This window comes from Apodemus sylvaticus, chromosome 4 (genome assembly GCF_947179515.1).
Source record: "Apodemus sylvaticus chromosome 4, mApoSyl1.1, whole genome shotgun sequence".
Taxonomy (NCBI): domain Eukaryota; kingdom Metazoa; phylum Chordata; class Mammalia; order Rodentia; family Muridae; genus Apodemus; species Apodemus sylvaticus.
In genome coordinates this window covers 54,740,272-54,756,596 of record NC_067475.1, presented here as the reverse complement: position 1 = coordinate 54,756,596, position 16,325 = coordinate 54,740,272, and the positions used below count along the sequence as shown (strand labels likewise).

General features: G+C 45.5%; 1 protein-coding gene across 1 annotated transcript in view; it reads left to right on the top strand.

Annotated features, from left to right (window-relative positions):
* Window positions 1-3,980: 3,980 nt before the first annotated feature.
* Aknad1 (AKNA domain containing 1) overlaps window positions 3,981-16,325 on the top strand; it is a 31,604-nt gene continuing 19,259 nt past the window's right edge. Inside the window, exons 1-4 of the mRNA XM_052178523.1 lie at window positions 3,981-4,976; window positions 8,665-8,704; window positions 8,890-9,035; window positions 9,328-9,390. Coding sequence (XP_052034483.1) covers window positions 3,981-4,976; window positions 8,665-8,704; window positions 8,890-9,035; window positions 9,328-9,390 — 1,245 coding nt within the window. The remainder of the gene's footprint in view (window positions 4,977-8,664; window positions 8,705-8,889; window positions 9,036-9,327; window positions 9,391-16,325) is intronic.

Here is a 16,325-nt window from a genome sequence, read left to right as displayed (position 1 = left end):
TTCTGATCAGAATCTCTCAGAAGACACCTTCAGATTCCAAGACTGAGCTGGGTGTTATCAGGAAGATGTTCCAGTCCTTTCCAGACACCTGTAAGGGCTCATTGTGACTCTAAAGCAAAAGATGTAGTGTGACTTTTTTCTAGAAAAAAGCCTCACCATGTTTAGATGGGGAAACAGTAATCGCTTTGAGGCTGGTTTTTCTTTTTCTTTTTCTTTTTCTTTTTCTACTTCTTTTTCTTTATTTCCCTTTTTCTTTTTCTTTTTCTTTTTTCTTTTCTTTTTCTTTTTTTTTTTAAAGATTTATTTATGTATAGATGTACACTGTAGTTGTCTTCAGACACACCAGAAGAGGGCATAGGATCCCATTACAGATGACTGTGAGCCACCCTGTGGTTGCTGGGATTTGAACTCAGGACCTCTGGAAGAGCAGCCAGTGCTCTTAACCGCTGAGCCATCTCTCCAGCCCTCCTTTTCTTTTTCTTGTCTTTCTTTTTCTCTTTTTTTCTTTTTCTTTTTTGTTCTTTTTCTCTTTCCCTGTGTGTAATAAGAGAATTCCTTGGGCTTATTTTTGTGAGAGCTTCTCTTTGCTTTAGACAAAAGTGTGTGTGTGTGTATGTGTGTGTGTGTGTGTGTGTGTGTGTGTGTGTGACCTGTGTGACTGTGGCTGTGTTGTACCATATAATGTGTGTGGCGGTCAGAGGACAATTTTCAGGTTTTTTTCTCTCCTTCGTGTGGTTCTCAAGGGTTGAACGTGGGCTTCTTGGCAAGCACCTTTGTCTACCGAGCATCTCATCATCCCTTACCTTTCTTGTTTGTCATCTATCATCTACCTGTCTGTCTATCTATCTATCTATCTATCTATCTATCTATCTATCTATCTATCGAGTCTATGTATCCCTGACTGGCCTGGAACTCACTATATAGACCAATCTGGTCTCACAGAGATGTGCCTTCCTCTGCCACTCTGCCCCTCCGCCTTTCTTCCCCCGCCCCTGCCCCCGCCCTGCTAGGATTAAAGGTGCACACCACCACACATGGAGATCTTTTATTTTTGAACATGTGCTCACTCCTTGTCACATGCCTCATGTCCTGCTGTCACGTAGAAGCGAGTGAGCTGGACACTCTCACCCCCACTTGTTCAGAAGAGACTCAGGTTCATTAAAAATTAGATAAAAACCACGCAGAGACACATGCCTGTAGGTGCAGCTACTCGGGAGGCTGAAACAGAAGAACCACAAGCCCAAGAGTTTGAGGCCAGTTGGATATAGAACAACAACAGGAAAGGTGGAGGAGGAGGAAGAGGAGGAGGAGGAAGAGGAGGACTGACTGTAGATGCCATAGAGTGAGCAGTAAGCGGAGCAGAAGTGTAGGAATCAAATCCAGACTGGACTCCAGCCTTCTCACAGTCTTCGTCCCTTCAGGGAAACTTTTCTTCCTACGCCTTTAGCTTGGTGGGAATAACCCAGAACTCTGCTCACACAGACACACCTTCCCACTCTGTAGTAGGCATCCATCTCTATAAATGACTTAAAGCAATCCTGTGGTGATTTTCTCGTCCTCCCCTCTCCGGGGCAGTTTTCTCTTTTTAAAGTCTGGCCTCTGTAACACTGGTGTGTAACTATGAACGAAGGGCTTTGTTTGATGTCTTACAGATGCCTCAAGTTCGTGGTCCTCTTTCTGTGGGGAGCTTTTCTCATTTTTTTTTCATTGTCAAACATGTTATTTTGGCTTTTGAGGTTAACTAATAAATCCCAAGTTCTTAGACATAAAAATTTGGATGAAGAAAGACCTCAAAGATCTGTTCTTCTAACCCCGTCACCAGATGGGCAGGGCCAGCCCACGGCTGTGGTCACCCTGGGTTAGTAGAGCTTAGATTGTGCCTGATGTTCTTGGGAAGCAATAGCCCTGGACATTGTACCTAAAAGCCAGGATGCTTTTATTACTTTTACGGTGCTGTTCTCCAACAAGAAGAGTGTTTTCTAAACGGATGCTGTGGCTTTTTGTTAGCAAAAGAGGATTTGAACCCAGTGGCAACCAGCTGTGCCCTGACCATTTTCAGAAGTATCCCTAAGACACTTGGCTGCCACCGCGGTGTCCTCTGGGCTGGCAGATCTCGAGTTTGAGGCCAAGCTATTTAAGTTGCTAGGGACTTGCTGAGGCAAAGCCTCACTGGCCAACTTCCCTCCTGGGTCCTAGTAGAAGAGGGATGTCAGGCTGCAGCCTAGATATCCCAAAGACCTCCCCTGCCTATATTTCTGTCAGTCCTTCTATGGCAGTGACTCTCAACCTTCCAAATGCTGTGACCTTTAATACAGTTTCTCATGTTGTGGTGACCCCAACCATAAAATTATTTTTGGTGCCACTTTGTAACTAATTTTGCTACTGTTAGGAATAGTAATGTAAATACCTGATATGCAGTCCCCAGGGGGTTGCCGTCCTCAGGTTGAGAAGCACTGTTCTATGCTCTTTAAGAAATTTAAGATATCTGATATCACTTGGTGATATCAGAGGGGAAGGAACACTGAGATACAGGAGAGGCGAAACAAGACAGGCACAGAAAGATGCGGACTGGATCTCATTCATGTGTACAACCTAGAAAGGCTGATCTGAGACCGGAGATGGCTCAGTCTCCTGCTGCATGATGTTGAGAGCTTGACTTCAATCCCCAACAGGCATGTAAAAAGCCAGACATGCTCTAGTGTACCTGTAGTGCCACTACTGAGGAGACAGAAACAGGAGGCTCCTTGGGGCTTATTGGCCAGCCTGTCTAGTCAAATTCTAAGTACCAGGTTCGGTGAGAGACCGTCTCCAAAAACAAGATTGAGAGTAAGGAAGACACCCAATGTTGACTTTTGACCTTTATGTGCATGTGTACATGCGCACGGGCACAAGCATACCCACACACAAATGGTTACTCAAGCAATCAGCAGACACACACACACACACACACACACACACACACAAAGCTGATCCTATGGATGCAAAGAGCAAAACAGTGGTTAGCAGAATTGTTACAGGGACAGGGAGTACCTGTTCAATGGCTAGAAAGTTAGGTTAGGAAGAATGAAGAATGCATCCTGATATTACTGATACTCTATTACACAATTGAGGTACTTAACTGTGATAAATATTTCAAAATAGCTAAAAGAGAAGATTTTTAATATTGTACTACAAAAACCAATTCATGTTCTAGGTGATAAATAAGTTACTCTTAGGCCCAGTGTGGGGACAGAACACCTTTAATCATATCATTTGGGAGGCAGAAGCAGGCAAATCTCTGAGTTTGAGGCCAAGCTATTTAACATAGTGAGTTCCAGGTCAGTCAGAGAACTACACAGTGAGACCCTGTATTTTTTTTAATGCCATTATTTTATATACATATATCAAAACATCACATTGTGTACCACAGATATCTATAATCACTATGTGTCAATTTTGTGTCAAATAAAATTCCGCTTTACAAAAGGCAACAGAATGGAGAACTTGTATGGCCACGTCTGAGCTGAGCTAGCCTCCAGTGTCATGTGATTCAGGGATGCCAGGGAGACGTGTAAGGAAAAATCCCACATTTGATCTTCACTAAAAAGGCTGAGATGTCCTGAGAACAAATGCCACACAGTACGGCTCTCTCTCGGGGGAGGTAAAGATATGGTCATTAAGAACGGCCACACCTCCTCAGAACTTAATGGATAAAAATTAGAGCCCTTCCATCATTCTTTTTCTCAATAGTATTTAGGATGAGTTATTCTTTGGCTAAGCTTTCTGCTTTTAGGTTTGTAATTGACTCACTCTAAATGAAAAACATCTGTCTCTGTTCCTCCAAAGAAGCCAGATTAAGCTCTCTACATGATTCCGATATGTTTACTAATGAAACTGTTTTCTCTTCTTTCAGCATAGAACACACAGTGCAGACAGTCAATGAAAACCGGACAACGCCAAGGCCAGGCAGCAGAGGACCACAGACATCAGCCCACACCATCATGGACGAAGCCGACTTTTCGGAAGATACGACTTATAAACAGGAGGACTTGCCCTATGATGGGGACTTCTCCCAGATGAAGATGTGCACTTCTTACAGTTTTATCTTAACAAATGACACCTTTCCTGTCCCTGTGGAGGCTGTGATGGCAGGAGAAGACCTTCAGAAAATGGCTGCTCACCGCGAGGTGCACCAGGACACAGCTCTGCCTGAGACTTGGGATAAGATGACTGAACATGTCGTCAGCGACGGGCCTGATAAAGATGAGCAATGCGCCTTGGCTTCTCCTGGTCCAGCCAATAAAGAAGATACGTCAAAGTCCCACGACTCAGACAGTTTACAACGTCAGCACTCCGGAGAGCAGTTCTTCAGGGGTCAAGGCGTTGGCTATGAAACTTTCCTGGAGACCTCTAAAGCTGAAAGTCTTGATGACTCAATTACTCTTACAAATATCATTTCATGCTATGCAAAAAATTATTACCCCAAAGAACAAACTCCAGAATTGAGTGGCCAGACCAGTCCCCCAAATGGTTCAGCAAACAGCAGCAAGCCCTGTTGCTCCACAAGCACAGACGGAGAAATCACCCCTCCCTTAGGAAACCCAGTGACTGCTGGGAAGAGCAGCCATCAGGAGGATCCAAGCTTTCTAACGGGAACTAAAGGTCCCAGTGATAAATATAAAAGCTGCCCAGGGCAGACACCCCAGAGACAACTGCCTGACAAAGCAAGCTCAGGCAACTGGTTCAGACACAGCCAGGCTCCAGTGCAGTACCAGTTGTTGCCAGATTTGTCTAAGGTTGCTCCAAAAGTGAAAATCTCTAAGAATACTGTAACTGATAAGCCACTTACAGTAGCTAACCAAGGCAGCTATTCTCCTAGGTTGAGAAATAAGACAACAGTTGTGCAAGATAATTTAGGAACTGTGTCTAGGTCAAATCGTGTTGAAAAACAACCAGAGCAAAAACGGAAATTTACTGAACCTTCGCAACACATACAGGTAAATGAGAATGTTCCCTGTCAATACTAACCCAGGGTGGTCAACCCAGGGTGGGCTCGTAGCTAGAGGTTGGGTACAGTTCTAAGGTTTTGGCCCCTGGGTTATCCTGGGCAAGTGAACTCACCACTCGAAGCTTAGCGATGACCTCATGAAGAGAGTTAGAGGCTAGATTCAGAAAGACATAGAGGAAGATAGAACCCCAAAGTCCTCAAAACTCTCCCAGTATCCTTCTTTCTTCTTTGTTTTTTATTATTCTAAGTTCTTGTTGGTTTTGGTTTTTGTTGATGGTGGTTTGTTTTTTGTTTTTACTTTTGTTTTTTAAGATAAGAGTTTCATTATGTAGTCCAAGCTGACCTGGAACTCAAAATACACAACCAGGCTGGCCTTGAGCCCACAGAGATTCTCTTGCCTCTGCCTCTCAAGTGCTGGGATGAAAAGGACTTGCCACTGTGCACAGTCTCCAATATATTTCTTAACTTCATCTGAAGTTTTTTTTAAAATTGTATTTATTTTTATTGAGAGTTCCATACACATACATAATATGATCCACCACTTCCTTTTCCACTTCTCCTCCATTTCCTCCACTAACTTCTCTACCAACTCCATCTGCTCTTTTTAATGTTAACTTTGATTATTTTGCTTTATGTGGAGAGGCGTTTGCTGCACGAGTGTACGGGTGCCACATACATATCTAGTGCCTGCTGAGGGCGTTAGGTCCTCTGGGACTAGAGTTACAGATGATTGGGAGCCATGATGTGGGTACTGAGAATCGAACCCAGGTCCTCTGGAAAAGCAGCCAGTGTTCTTGACCACTGGGCCATCTCTCCAGCCTCATCTAGACTTCTAAACTCAGTCCCTCCCCAAGAGTTTTCAAGTGCCTGGCTATTCTCAGCCCCAAGTTCTCCGGATTCCCCCTTGATTCCTCCTTCATAGGGAACACCTGTGCCTAGTTTTTTTTTTTGTTTGTTTGTTTGTTTTTTTAATCTTGTGTAGCCCAGGTTGGCTTTGAACCTCTGATCTTCCCAACTTAACCTCTCAAAATTGGGATTACAGGCATGCACCAGCACATGTGTCTTAGAGCAGCCTAACCTGATCTACCAAAGAATATTCATTTACACAGCTTCCTTTAAATCTCCCTCAGGCCACATAACTCCTCAAATCCACCAGCTCAAAGCTTCTACTTAGCTGCTGCTACTTCATCACCATCGTCATCTATGCCCACCCCACACAGCCCCACCCCCACACAGCCCCACCCACACACAGGCCCACCCCCACACAGGCCCACCCCCACGCAGGCCCACCCCCACATAGCCCCACCCCCACACAGCCCCACCCCCACACAGCCCCACCCCCACATAGCCCCACCCCACACAGGCCCACCCCACACAGCCCCATCCCCACATAGGCCCACCCCCACACAGGCCTACTAACTTCCCTTTCTCCCCACTCTCCCTTCCCATTAGTCCCCCCTTTCCCCTAGATCACCCTACTTCCACTTTCTGTGATCTGCATTCATAAGACCTTACATATTTGTATAAAATCTGGAACCCACTAGTGAGAGAAAACATGTGATATCTGTCTTTCTGAGGATGAGTTTGCTTCATGTGATTATCTCTAGTTATATCCATCCTACAAGTGATATAACCTGATCTTTCATCATGACCAAAAAGTCCATTATATCTGTAATCCATGTTTTCTTTATTTATTTGTCTTGTTGGACACTGTCTTAGGGTTTCTATTGCTGTGAAGAGACACATGACCACGGAAATTCTTATAAAGGAGAAGTTTCTTATAGAGTTTTGAAGTTTAGTCCATTCTCCTCGTGGTGGGGAGCATGGCGGAAGGCAAGCAGTCAAGGCTGTGGAGGAGAGTTCTGCATCTTCATCTGCAGGCAGCAGGAAGGGAGTCAGACACACTTCCTCCAACAAGGCCACACCTCCCGATAGTGCTACTCCCTATGTACCCATCAGGGCCATTGAAGCCATCACAGACACCTAGGTTAGTTCCATAACTTAACTATTGCAAACAACGTCGCAATAAACACTGATGTGCAGGTACCTCTGTGAGCCACTGACGTGGAGTCTTGGGGATGAATATCCAGGTTTGTATAGGAGTTCTATTTTCAGTTCATCTCAGCCCGCTTTGAGTCATAACAGCCTAAGGATATCCATGTCTTCTGCCAGATCTGTAAATTCTGAAGAACCTTATCTTCAATTTTTTTCCATTGCTGCCTCCCAGAGCCTGGCCTTGTAACCCACATATATCATTCCCTCGGTTATCCATGCCAAATGAAATAAAACTAAGCTCTTTACACCACAATTCAAACAGTATGTTAGTGCCCATTTAGGATGACTGTTTCGTGGCCAGACTATGCTATTTCTCCCTTTTGTGTCCCTGTCTTCTCAGTCTCCACCTAACTTCTCTTCCTGACGAGGCTTAGGATCTCATTGATTCTTTAAGATTCAATAGTTGCATAAATTCATCTTTTAAAAAAAATCACAGGAAGATGTTTAATTCTTTGTTACTGAGTGATCTTTCTCTTAAACCTTGTGTGTCGGTCACACGGGTGGAATATCACTGTCTTGAGTGTTTCTGTTTCTACCCTCATCTACAACCTCCTTCCAGTCCAACTGAACACACTGAGGATTTGAGCAGATACCCAACACTACCCAGCACAGGGCACACACATGTGCATGCACACACACACACACACACACACACACACACACACACACACGGAATCTTAGAGAAATCTACAGTTCTATTGCACTGGACAGCCTTGGGGGCTCCTCTTTCTTCTTATAAGAGAGCACTCACGCATAGCTAGTCCTTGGTGGCCCACGATTTTATGGGAACAAAGCAGCGGCTCACTCATGTCTCCCCAGCAATGCTTGAATATTTTGAGAAGCTTTTGGTCAGGTTTCTGATCCACCCCCTCCCCACCTCTAGTTCTATCAGCTTAAATTGGAGAACTGGATCCAATAGGTTTCTTACCATCCTATACTGGAGAAGCATATTCATCCTGGTTAGTTGTCTCTCTGGTGGGTATATGTTTTTCATCTCCATGAGTTGGGAGCAGCAGGACCCTAAAAAGGGAATCAATCACTCGGGACTTTAACCTGTCCAGTTAGCCTGTAGCAGGAGGCACCACCACTGGCTCGATATATTTAGCATCTAATGCATATTGTATTATTCCGTAAGTCTGGCTGTCATGTCTGCATTAACTAGAGCACCAGCTCCAGAACTCTGTTGAGCTGTGCCAAGGTTGACAATAGCCCTTGCTCTCAGGGACCACTGACGTGTTGGATGACATGTTGGATGACGTGTAGGAGACATGTTGGATGGAGTCTTCTACATCTAATGTCAAGCACAGTCATAACGTCAGCTGAATATCTACCCCAATTCGCCCTGTTAGCAGTTCTATAAGGTACACCATCTGTCATCCACCCCCACCTTACTTCTAAGAATCTAAGGCTCATAGTGATGAGCAGTTTCCTGTGTTAGCCACTCACAGTGTCACAGTGACACTCATCCTCATCATGGCCGTCACAGCTTGGACCAAAGCACTGTGCTGCATCCTCCCCGACCAGGACAGAAGGCATCTGAACAGCGCTGCCGCCGCCGCTGCCGCCGCCGCTGCCGCCGCCAAGCTTCCACACCAATGCTTCTTTACTCTTTAATTTTGCAGGTGCAGCCTACCACACACACCTGCCAAGAACCTCTCACAGGTAGTGTCTTAAAACTATTTCTATTCAGGGAAGCATTTTGAAAAACTTTAAGAAAAAAAAAACCAAACCCAAACGGGGGTGATTGTCACATATGCCTATTTGTAACATTTAGTGAAACTGTGGTAAGACGAAATGAATGGTAGCCAGACTTAGCCTTTTTTTTTTTTTTTTTTTTTTTTGTATAGGACTTGAACCTGAGAAAAGTCACTTGAATTTGACACCGACACCTCAAAAAGATTCTTTCTCAAATTCTTACATATTTCAAAAGATTTCCCAAGGAAAACAGATGTGCCAGAAACTGAAAGAACAGACTGACCAACTGAAGAATAAGGTAATCCTTATTGAGAATGTGTAAAGGGGGGAGGGAGGAACAGACAGACAGAGACAGACAGACAGAAGGTCAGAGGTCAACTTGAAGGAGCTGGTTCTCTCCACTCTAAGGGTATAGGTCGGGGAATCAAACTCAGGCAGCCAAGCTTCACTGAAAGCACCTTTGCCCCCTGAGACGTCATTAGCCCCCCAAACACCTTTCAAGTTTATCAATAACATTAGAAACAACCAACAGCAAACAGGAGAGGCCGTGCTGTGAATGAAATGTCGCATTTTTTTTTTAAAAACTACAGGTACAAGAATTTTCCAAAAGAATAAAACAGGACTCTCTCTGCCGTTTGCAAGACATAAGACTGGTAATGAACTTAATCCAGTTTTTAAATCTTTATTTGGAAATTCCAGTGGGTAAGTGCAGAGGCTTTCCGTAGCCTTGAATAAACTGTCTGGCGCACAGTGTAGGGGAGGAAGCGGAGAAGGAAAACTAAAACCATCTTAGATTCTGGAGCTACGTGGTTTAGAATTCTGCTTCTAGATACATTTATCCTTTTCTTCCCAAGGAAGCCATTTCTTGCCTCACTAGTTACTGTGTAACAAACCCCAGACCATGGAATGTTCCAGAGAAGAACATAAAAGCCTCTGTAAGTGGTGTATCTGTCCTAAGCAGATGGGCCCTGGTAGATTTCAACTGTAAAAGCCGCTGGTATCTGACAACTCAAGACGTCAGGCTCTGGAGATGCTGAACAACGCGGTCCAGCACGCGGCTTTCAGAGCGTGACCTTTGCCACACTGTCACACCCTGGCTTGTTATCACAGCCCATTGCATGACTAATCCTTGTTGTCACCAGAACAGCTTTGCTGATGTAGGACAGGAGCAAGGAGGCAAAGGCTGAAATCGGGCAAAACGAATGAGCTGAAGATGGGGAAGATGGAGTTTAGGCCCCGGGTCAGCACTGGGAACAGCCAGAAGACCTAATGAAGGCGCGGGCAAGGTCCAGGGCAAACTGGGCTGCAGAAAGCCCACACTGTGGGCCGAGCCCGGGACAGAACCCAGTGATTATGTACTCACTCATAGTATCAATTAACCAATCCATCCTTCATTTGCTCATCACATTGATTAACTTGCCTGTTCATTCAGAAAACACTCATCAAGCACTTTTTAATGCCTGGCTCAGACGCTGGAGATTTGGAGAAACGTCCTTCGCAAGCATCTTTTATTCTACTAGGAACAGAGTAGCGAACAGCTCCTTCATCTGCAGCTACAGGAGTGCGAGCGCTGGTGCACTGCCTGGAGGGGAGCATCCTTTGCCTTTGAGGGGAGACCCTGGATGTCCCTGAGAGTGCCTGCTCGCTCGCCTGAGAGGACTACAGGAGAAACAGCGAGCTTGGCAGGAGAAGGAGCAAGACTCTTCCAAACAGGAACAGCAACACGCAACAGCACAAGGGCTGCATACAACTAGTGTGAGGACGCGACGGCCTTCTAACCAACCAGGCTTAGGGCTCAGGGTGCACATGGAAGCCAGAGGGACAAGCAAGGACCGTGTCATAAAAGGAGCTTGGATTTCATGCTGAGTTTGATGGTGGAGCAACCGGAATTGAAGCCAAGGGATAGCAAGTCTGGGATGAGACTGAAGGCAAGGACTGACAGGAAGCCAGCATTGGGCGAGTTATAAGGGTCTGAACGATGGAGAGGGGGTTTAAAGGAATGAAATCAAGGAGAAGAGGAGGTATGGATAGCTACAGAGTCCTGGGTTGGATAACTGAAGTCAGAAATCAAAGTGGAGGATCCAGTTCAGAAAGGGTGTGGAAAGCAGGAGACTGGGCGTCGAGGAGAGCAGAGGACATTGAGTTCGAGGTCCCCTTGAGGACTGGCAAAGGAGATCTAGCTGCAGAAAGTCAGAGCAACGTCCTGACTTTGGGCAGTATTTGGGACAGAACTGACACTTTGGCAGAGTTGTGGGTCACAGTTCTGGTGTGGGTGAAATGCCCCCAGCCAAACAGTCTCAGGGTATTAAATACAAAGGGTCAAGGTACAGAGTTTTCCCTGTAGCCAGGGAAAACGGAAACCCACAAGGGGACTAAAGCTGAAGGAGTCCAAGGGCCAAGCAGAGCTGAGGAGTGGAGTGTTGAAGCGAGGGGTGGGGGCAGGGGTAAGGTTTTGAGAGGCAGGGAGCATCACATGCTCAAGGAAGGACAATGACACATGGGTGGGCTCAGCAGCGAGGTAACCTGAGGGTCCTTGCCAATCCTGAAAATTAGATCTAGAAGCCAGAGCGCAGGAGCCAAGGAGTAAGTGATGGACAAGGAGAGTGTGCAAATGGACAAACACAGACTTTTAAAGGGCTCCGCAGTGCAGCCCTGGTCCGAGTCGCTGACTTTCAGTCACCGTTCTAGGATCGTCTTTCTGATTGTAGGGACTAGATGGACTTTTAGACTGATAAGCGTCCCCTTAGGGGGTCAGTGTGTGGTCTGAGAGTTGCAGGCCCAAAGCATTCAGTGTTGGTACAGCATGGTGGAAGACATTCAGTCTTTAAATATATAATCTTAGACATATTGTAGCATGCCCTTCACCTCAGTGCTGTTACAAGAGTAAATGAGATAAATCATGTCCTGTCTTCTGAAATACGGTTTGGATAGCAAGATCTTTGATCTTTCAGCCGAGGTCTTATATAGCCCTGGTTAGCCTAGAACTCATTGTGTCAACCAGGCTTTCCTGGAGCTTGCAATGATTCTCCCGTCTCTGCCTCCATATGTGGAGGATCATGGGTCACCGCCATGCTCGCTTCCTCTTTTCCTTACCCTCTTTATTTTGACCACCTTGTCTCCCCTCATGGCTTTCACTGTCATTCTCCTGCCTCCAGCTCCCGGTAGCTGACCCTCAGTCCCTGGGTTCATCTTCTCTTGGACATCCATGCCCACTGTGGACTTTCCCACCGTGAGAGCTTCTTCACCCCCCAGGCCTGACAGAGCAGAGGAAATGCAAGGCCTGGGGCCTAAAGGAGCAGCTGCAGCTATAGGAGTAGCTGAGGATGCCTGCGGCTTTTGATAGAAGGATGTAGCCAATCTGTGATGGCACAAGAAGGGGACAATCAGAGAAATCAGGACTCTCCCCAACTCCCCTCTCCTGCTGCTAACCTCTATTGATAAGAAACAATGGTGCCAGAGTAGAAGGCTCCTGATGATGCAGTGGAGGCAGAGCCGGCCTCCTGCAGAGAAAGACGGAGGATGGCTATAGAGAAAAAATGTTAAACAATCACCAGGTCAGCCATATGTATGCCCAATCAACAATAGGTTTCCAAAGTCATGTCTATTCATTTTTAGTATTTTTTTTAAAAGATGGGGCTGACTTTGAACTCACAGAGATCCATCTGTCTCTGCCTTCACAGTGCTGGGATTAAAGATGTGTGGCACAATGCCTAGTAATTTCTATATTAATAGGAATTTGCAGTAACAGCAGCTAAAATCTATTGAGTGTGCACAGATAGTACTGACTTAAGACAGTTTGACTTAACAGGTTTTCAACTCTACATGATGCAAATGTGATAGCTATTCGGTCGGTGGCTTAGGTTCCGGGTGAGGGACCCAACGATCCTGACTAAAGCTAAAGCTTCAAGTTAAGCAATGGCCTTCGTTGCCACAGAAGATCCTTGGATTCATCCTCATAGTGAACTTTCCATTTTTATAGAATCATACTCTTCTTTCTTCACTCCAAATAATTTAGAAATTCACTCCAGAAGTCCAGGCCAGGCTTATTTTAATTAATTTCCTGGTATGAATTAAAAGATTCCACGGAGTAGACTTAATGTGTGTCGAGTCCAGCTCTTTCCACTCACAGCATTTTAACAGGAAATCTTGGTGCCAAAATATTTTAATGATTCATGTTTGGAAACAGCATCCTGAGGTATTTTTCCCTGAGGCCCCATTTCAGTTTTTAGAAAAATAAATGAAAGCTGTCTACCTTAGGTCAAAATCGCACAGTTAGTCAGCAGCAATTAGTTTAAGGTTGGTTCCCAGGAGGCTCTTTTCTATATATAAGAGAGTAAGTATATTTGTCTTCCAAGGAATCACTCATTTTGGCAGCCATTTTCAAGACAGGCCTCCGTCCACATTGAGACTAAAGTTATACAATGTTTATTTATATCCTAGCTACAACCACACTGTGTCTGGCATGAATATAAATCAAAAGAGTTTGAACTGCAATTATATCCCATATACGGGAGAAGCGCTCTCACTGGGCTAAGGGAGGGACCAAGTCTTTCCCCACACTTATTTGAAGCCACATCAGGACAAACAAGGGCCGATAGCTCAAGATGAGCTCTCGGTCTCATGTGAGCTAACAGGGCAAGGAGTGGCATCCTGTGAAACTTCAGGGTCTTGCAGAGTACAGAATCATCATGAGGATCCACCCAATGGCTAATGGGATGATGTCTCTCTCTGCAGAGACAAGAAATTGGCAAACTTGTTGAGTAATCACTTGCTTCTTCAGCAGATGTGCCTTTATTAAAACCGTATTACCTTTGAAGCCAGATGTGGTGCTGCACACCTGCAGTCTCAGCACTCAGGAGAGGGAGACAAGGGGATCTGGGGGTCAAACCCAGCTTTAGCTATATGGTGAGTTCAAGGTCAGGCTGGGTTACATAAGATCCTATCTCAAAACCAAGATCGAGCAGGTACAGTCGCACACACCTATCACCCTGCATTTGGGAGACAGAAACAAAGGGTTAGCAGTCCATGGTCATCCTCAGCTATTCTGTGAATTCCAGGACAGCCTGGGCTACATGAAGCATCATCTCAAGTCAAGAAATGTATAAATTTATTTAAAAAGCAGGATGTATCTCAGTGACAGTGCACCTAGTAACCTAGCATTCACAAAGCCCTAGCAACACACATAATATGCACAGATATGCACAAATTAATATGCAAAAATGTTTGGATCTGATGTGTCTTGCTCATTAGAATAAATATATTGTGTTTCATTTTTTTTACACATTAACAGAAAAATCTGGAGTCAAGATGTGCATCTACCTGCATAAATCCCTTTCCCAGAATACAACCTTGTCTTCTATTTTATAGAAACATCATAAATTCCCTCCAGAATGTATTTCCTATATTCCATGTCCTTTTTCCCTTCAGTTAGGATCCAGGCACATCCTTGAGGCCCCTACTTTACACTACCTGGGGGGCTGCTCTCCGTCTCAATGTTATTCCCACTGGGGCTTGCTCCGTTTCTCTGTTTGGGGAGATTTAGGAGGTGCAGCCTTGCTGAAGGAAGCGTATCACTGGAGGCAGGCCTTGAGAGCTTAGGACTTGTGTTATCCCCAGCTGGTTCCCTTGTTGTTGTTGTCTTTGCTGCTTGCCGCCACACTGGGCAGCATCCCTGTGGAACTGTAAGCCCAAGCAAAGCACTCCTTCTGTAAGTTGTCTTGGTCAGGGTGTTTTATTCCTGCCCCAGAAAAGGGAGTAATTTCCTAGGCAAGCACTCTACTCCTGAATTGTCTCCAGCCCTTACTTCTTTTTCTGAAATTATGGTCTCTTCTTGTCTCCATTTTCCATTTAGAAAAAACATTTATGTGCATATGTGTGTGTGACTAACATAGCATACATGTGGAGATCAAAGGACAAGTTTTGGGTGTTGGTTTGCCCCTCTTCCTTGGGTGAGGCCGTGTCTGGGCTAGGCTGCTTGGTCTGAAGGGTCTGGAAGATGCTCCTGTCTCACCCCAGGTGTCCTGGGATTGCAGCTGTACACACGAGCATCTGGCTTTTCACGCTGCGACTCAAGTCAGGCCTGTGTGACAAGTACTTTTACCTGTTGAGCCATCTTGCCAGCTCTGACTCCCATTTTCTAGTTCCTATTCAGCCCAATGTTATTTAAATGACTGTTGGGTAAAATATAATCTTATCTAAATATGATGTTAATAAAAGACTCGTTAATTAGATTATTTTTAGATTTTTATTTACCCTCATAAAGTTTACCTAACAATTATTTCCTCAGAATCCCAGCTTTTAGAACTGTAAGAGTTGGGGCTGGGGCTGGGGCTCACTGAGAAACCATTCCACGGAGGCGCCTTTGGGTTTCATCTTCAATGTAAGACTAGGGTCCCTTTCGATGACTCAGCAGAAAGACTTAGGGTCGGACTCACGAGGAACGAACATCTTCCTAAGTAGCTGGCCAGATGGCTCAGCAAGTAGAGACGTATGTTATCAAGCCCAATGACCTAAGTTAATATATCCTGGAATCTGCAAATAGAAGGAGCCAGCTCCCACAAGTTGTCCTTTGACCTCCACACAAATGCAGTGGCACACACACACACACACACACACACACACACACACGATGATGATGATGATGATGATGATAAAGCAAACATGAGGGACCTCGACGACATCAGATGGAGAAGCACTAGGTTGACTGTGCCAGGGCACAGCAGGGATGTTGGAAGCACTGAGTGAGGATTAGTGCCTGGAGCACTGGAATCAAACTCTAAACAGGATGCTACTCAGGGCAGATGTGCCAATTCCTTCCTGCCATCAACAACACGGCCCAGGTCCTATTGATGGGCTGTTGTCCCTGGTTGGAGGGCTGACTGTCCAGTCCAGAAGATACCTGCTTGTTTATGTCTACGCAGAGAGGTGGAAGGTGACATTTTCAAGCTGGAGATGCTGCTTCAAGACATTAAAGGGAAACCTGACACGCGCAGTGCACTAGGGCCCCCTCTCTCTCCCAGGGGTCGGCAGTCATCCCGGCAGCTTTGGCAGTCCCATCCTCTTCAGCCTCAAATGAGGTAACACGGCAGCCGACAGCCTAATACGGCACCAGGAGAAAGGCTGTTTACCTGCATGTAGACTCTTAACTCACGGACACGCCGGATTCTGTTTTAATCCTCCTTGGCTTGCCAAAGCCTCATGAGTCATATTGTTTAAAATGGAGTCAGCTTCTCATGATTGGAAGCTATTTCAAGTGTTAATTTTTGAGACACTTTATTAGCTTAGGATCCAATGCTGCAGTTCAAAATGACAAACCACTGAAGAGCAGGCTCGGCAGGATAAATGACAGCTCCGGGGGATCTCCCCCCCCCAAAAAAACCACTTCCTCTTTCTGACATACTCTGTCTTTCAAAAGTTAGTTTTAGTTATGTGGACGTGTCAAGTACATCTGTGCACTTGAGTGCAGGTACCCTGGGAGGCCGGAGGCACAGGATGTCCTTGGAGCTAGAGTTCAGATGAACCATGCCATGTGGGTGCTGCGAATCAAGTCAAGCTAAGAGCAGCTCTTGGCTGCTGAGCCACCGCATTC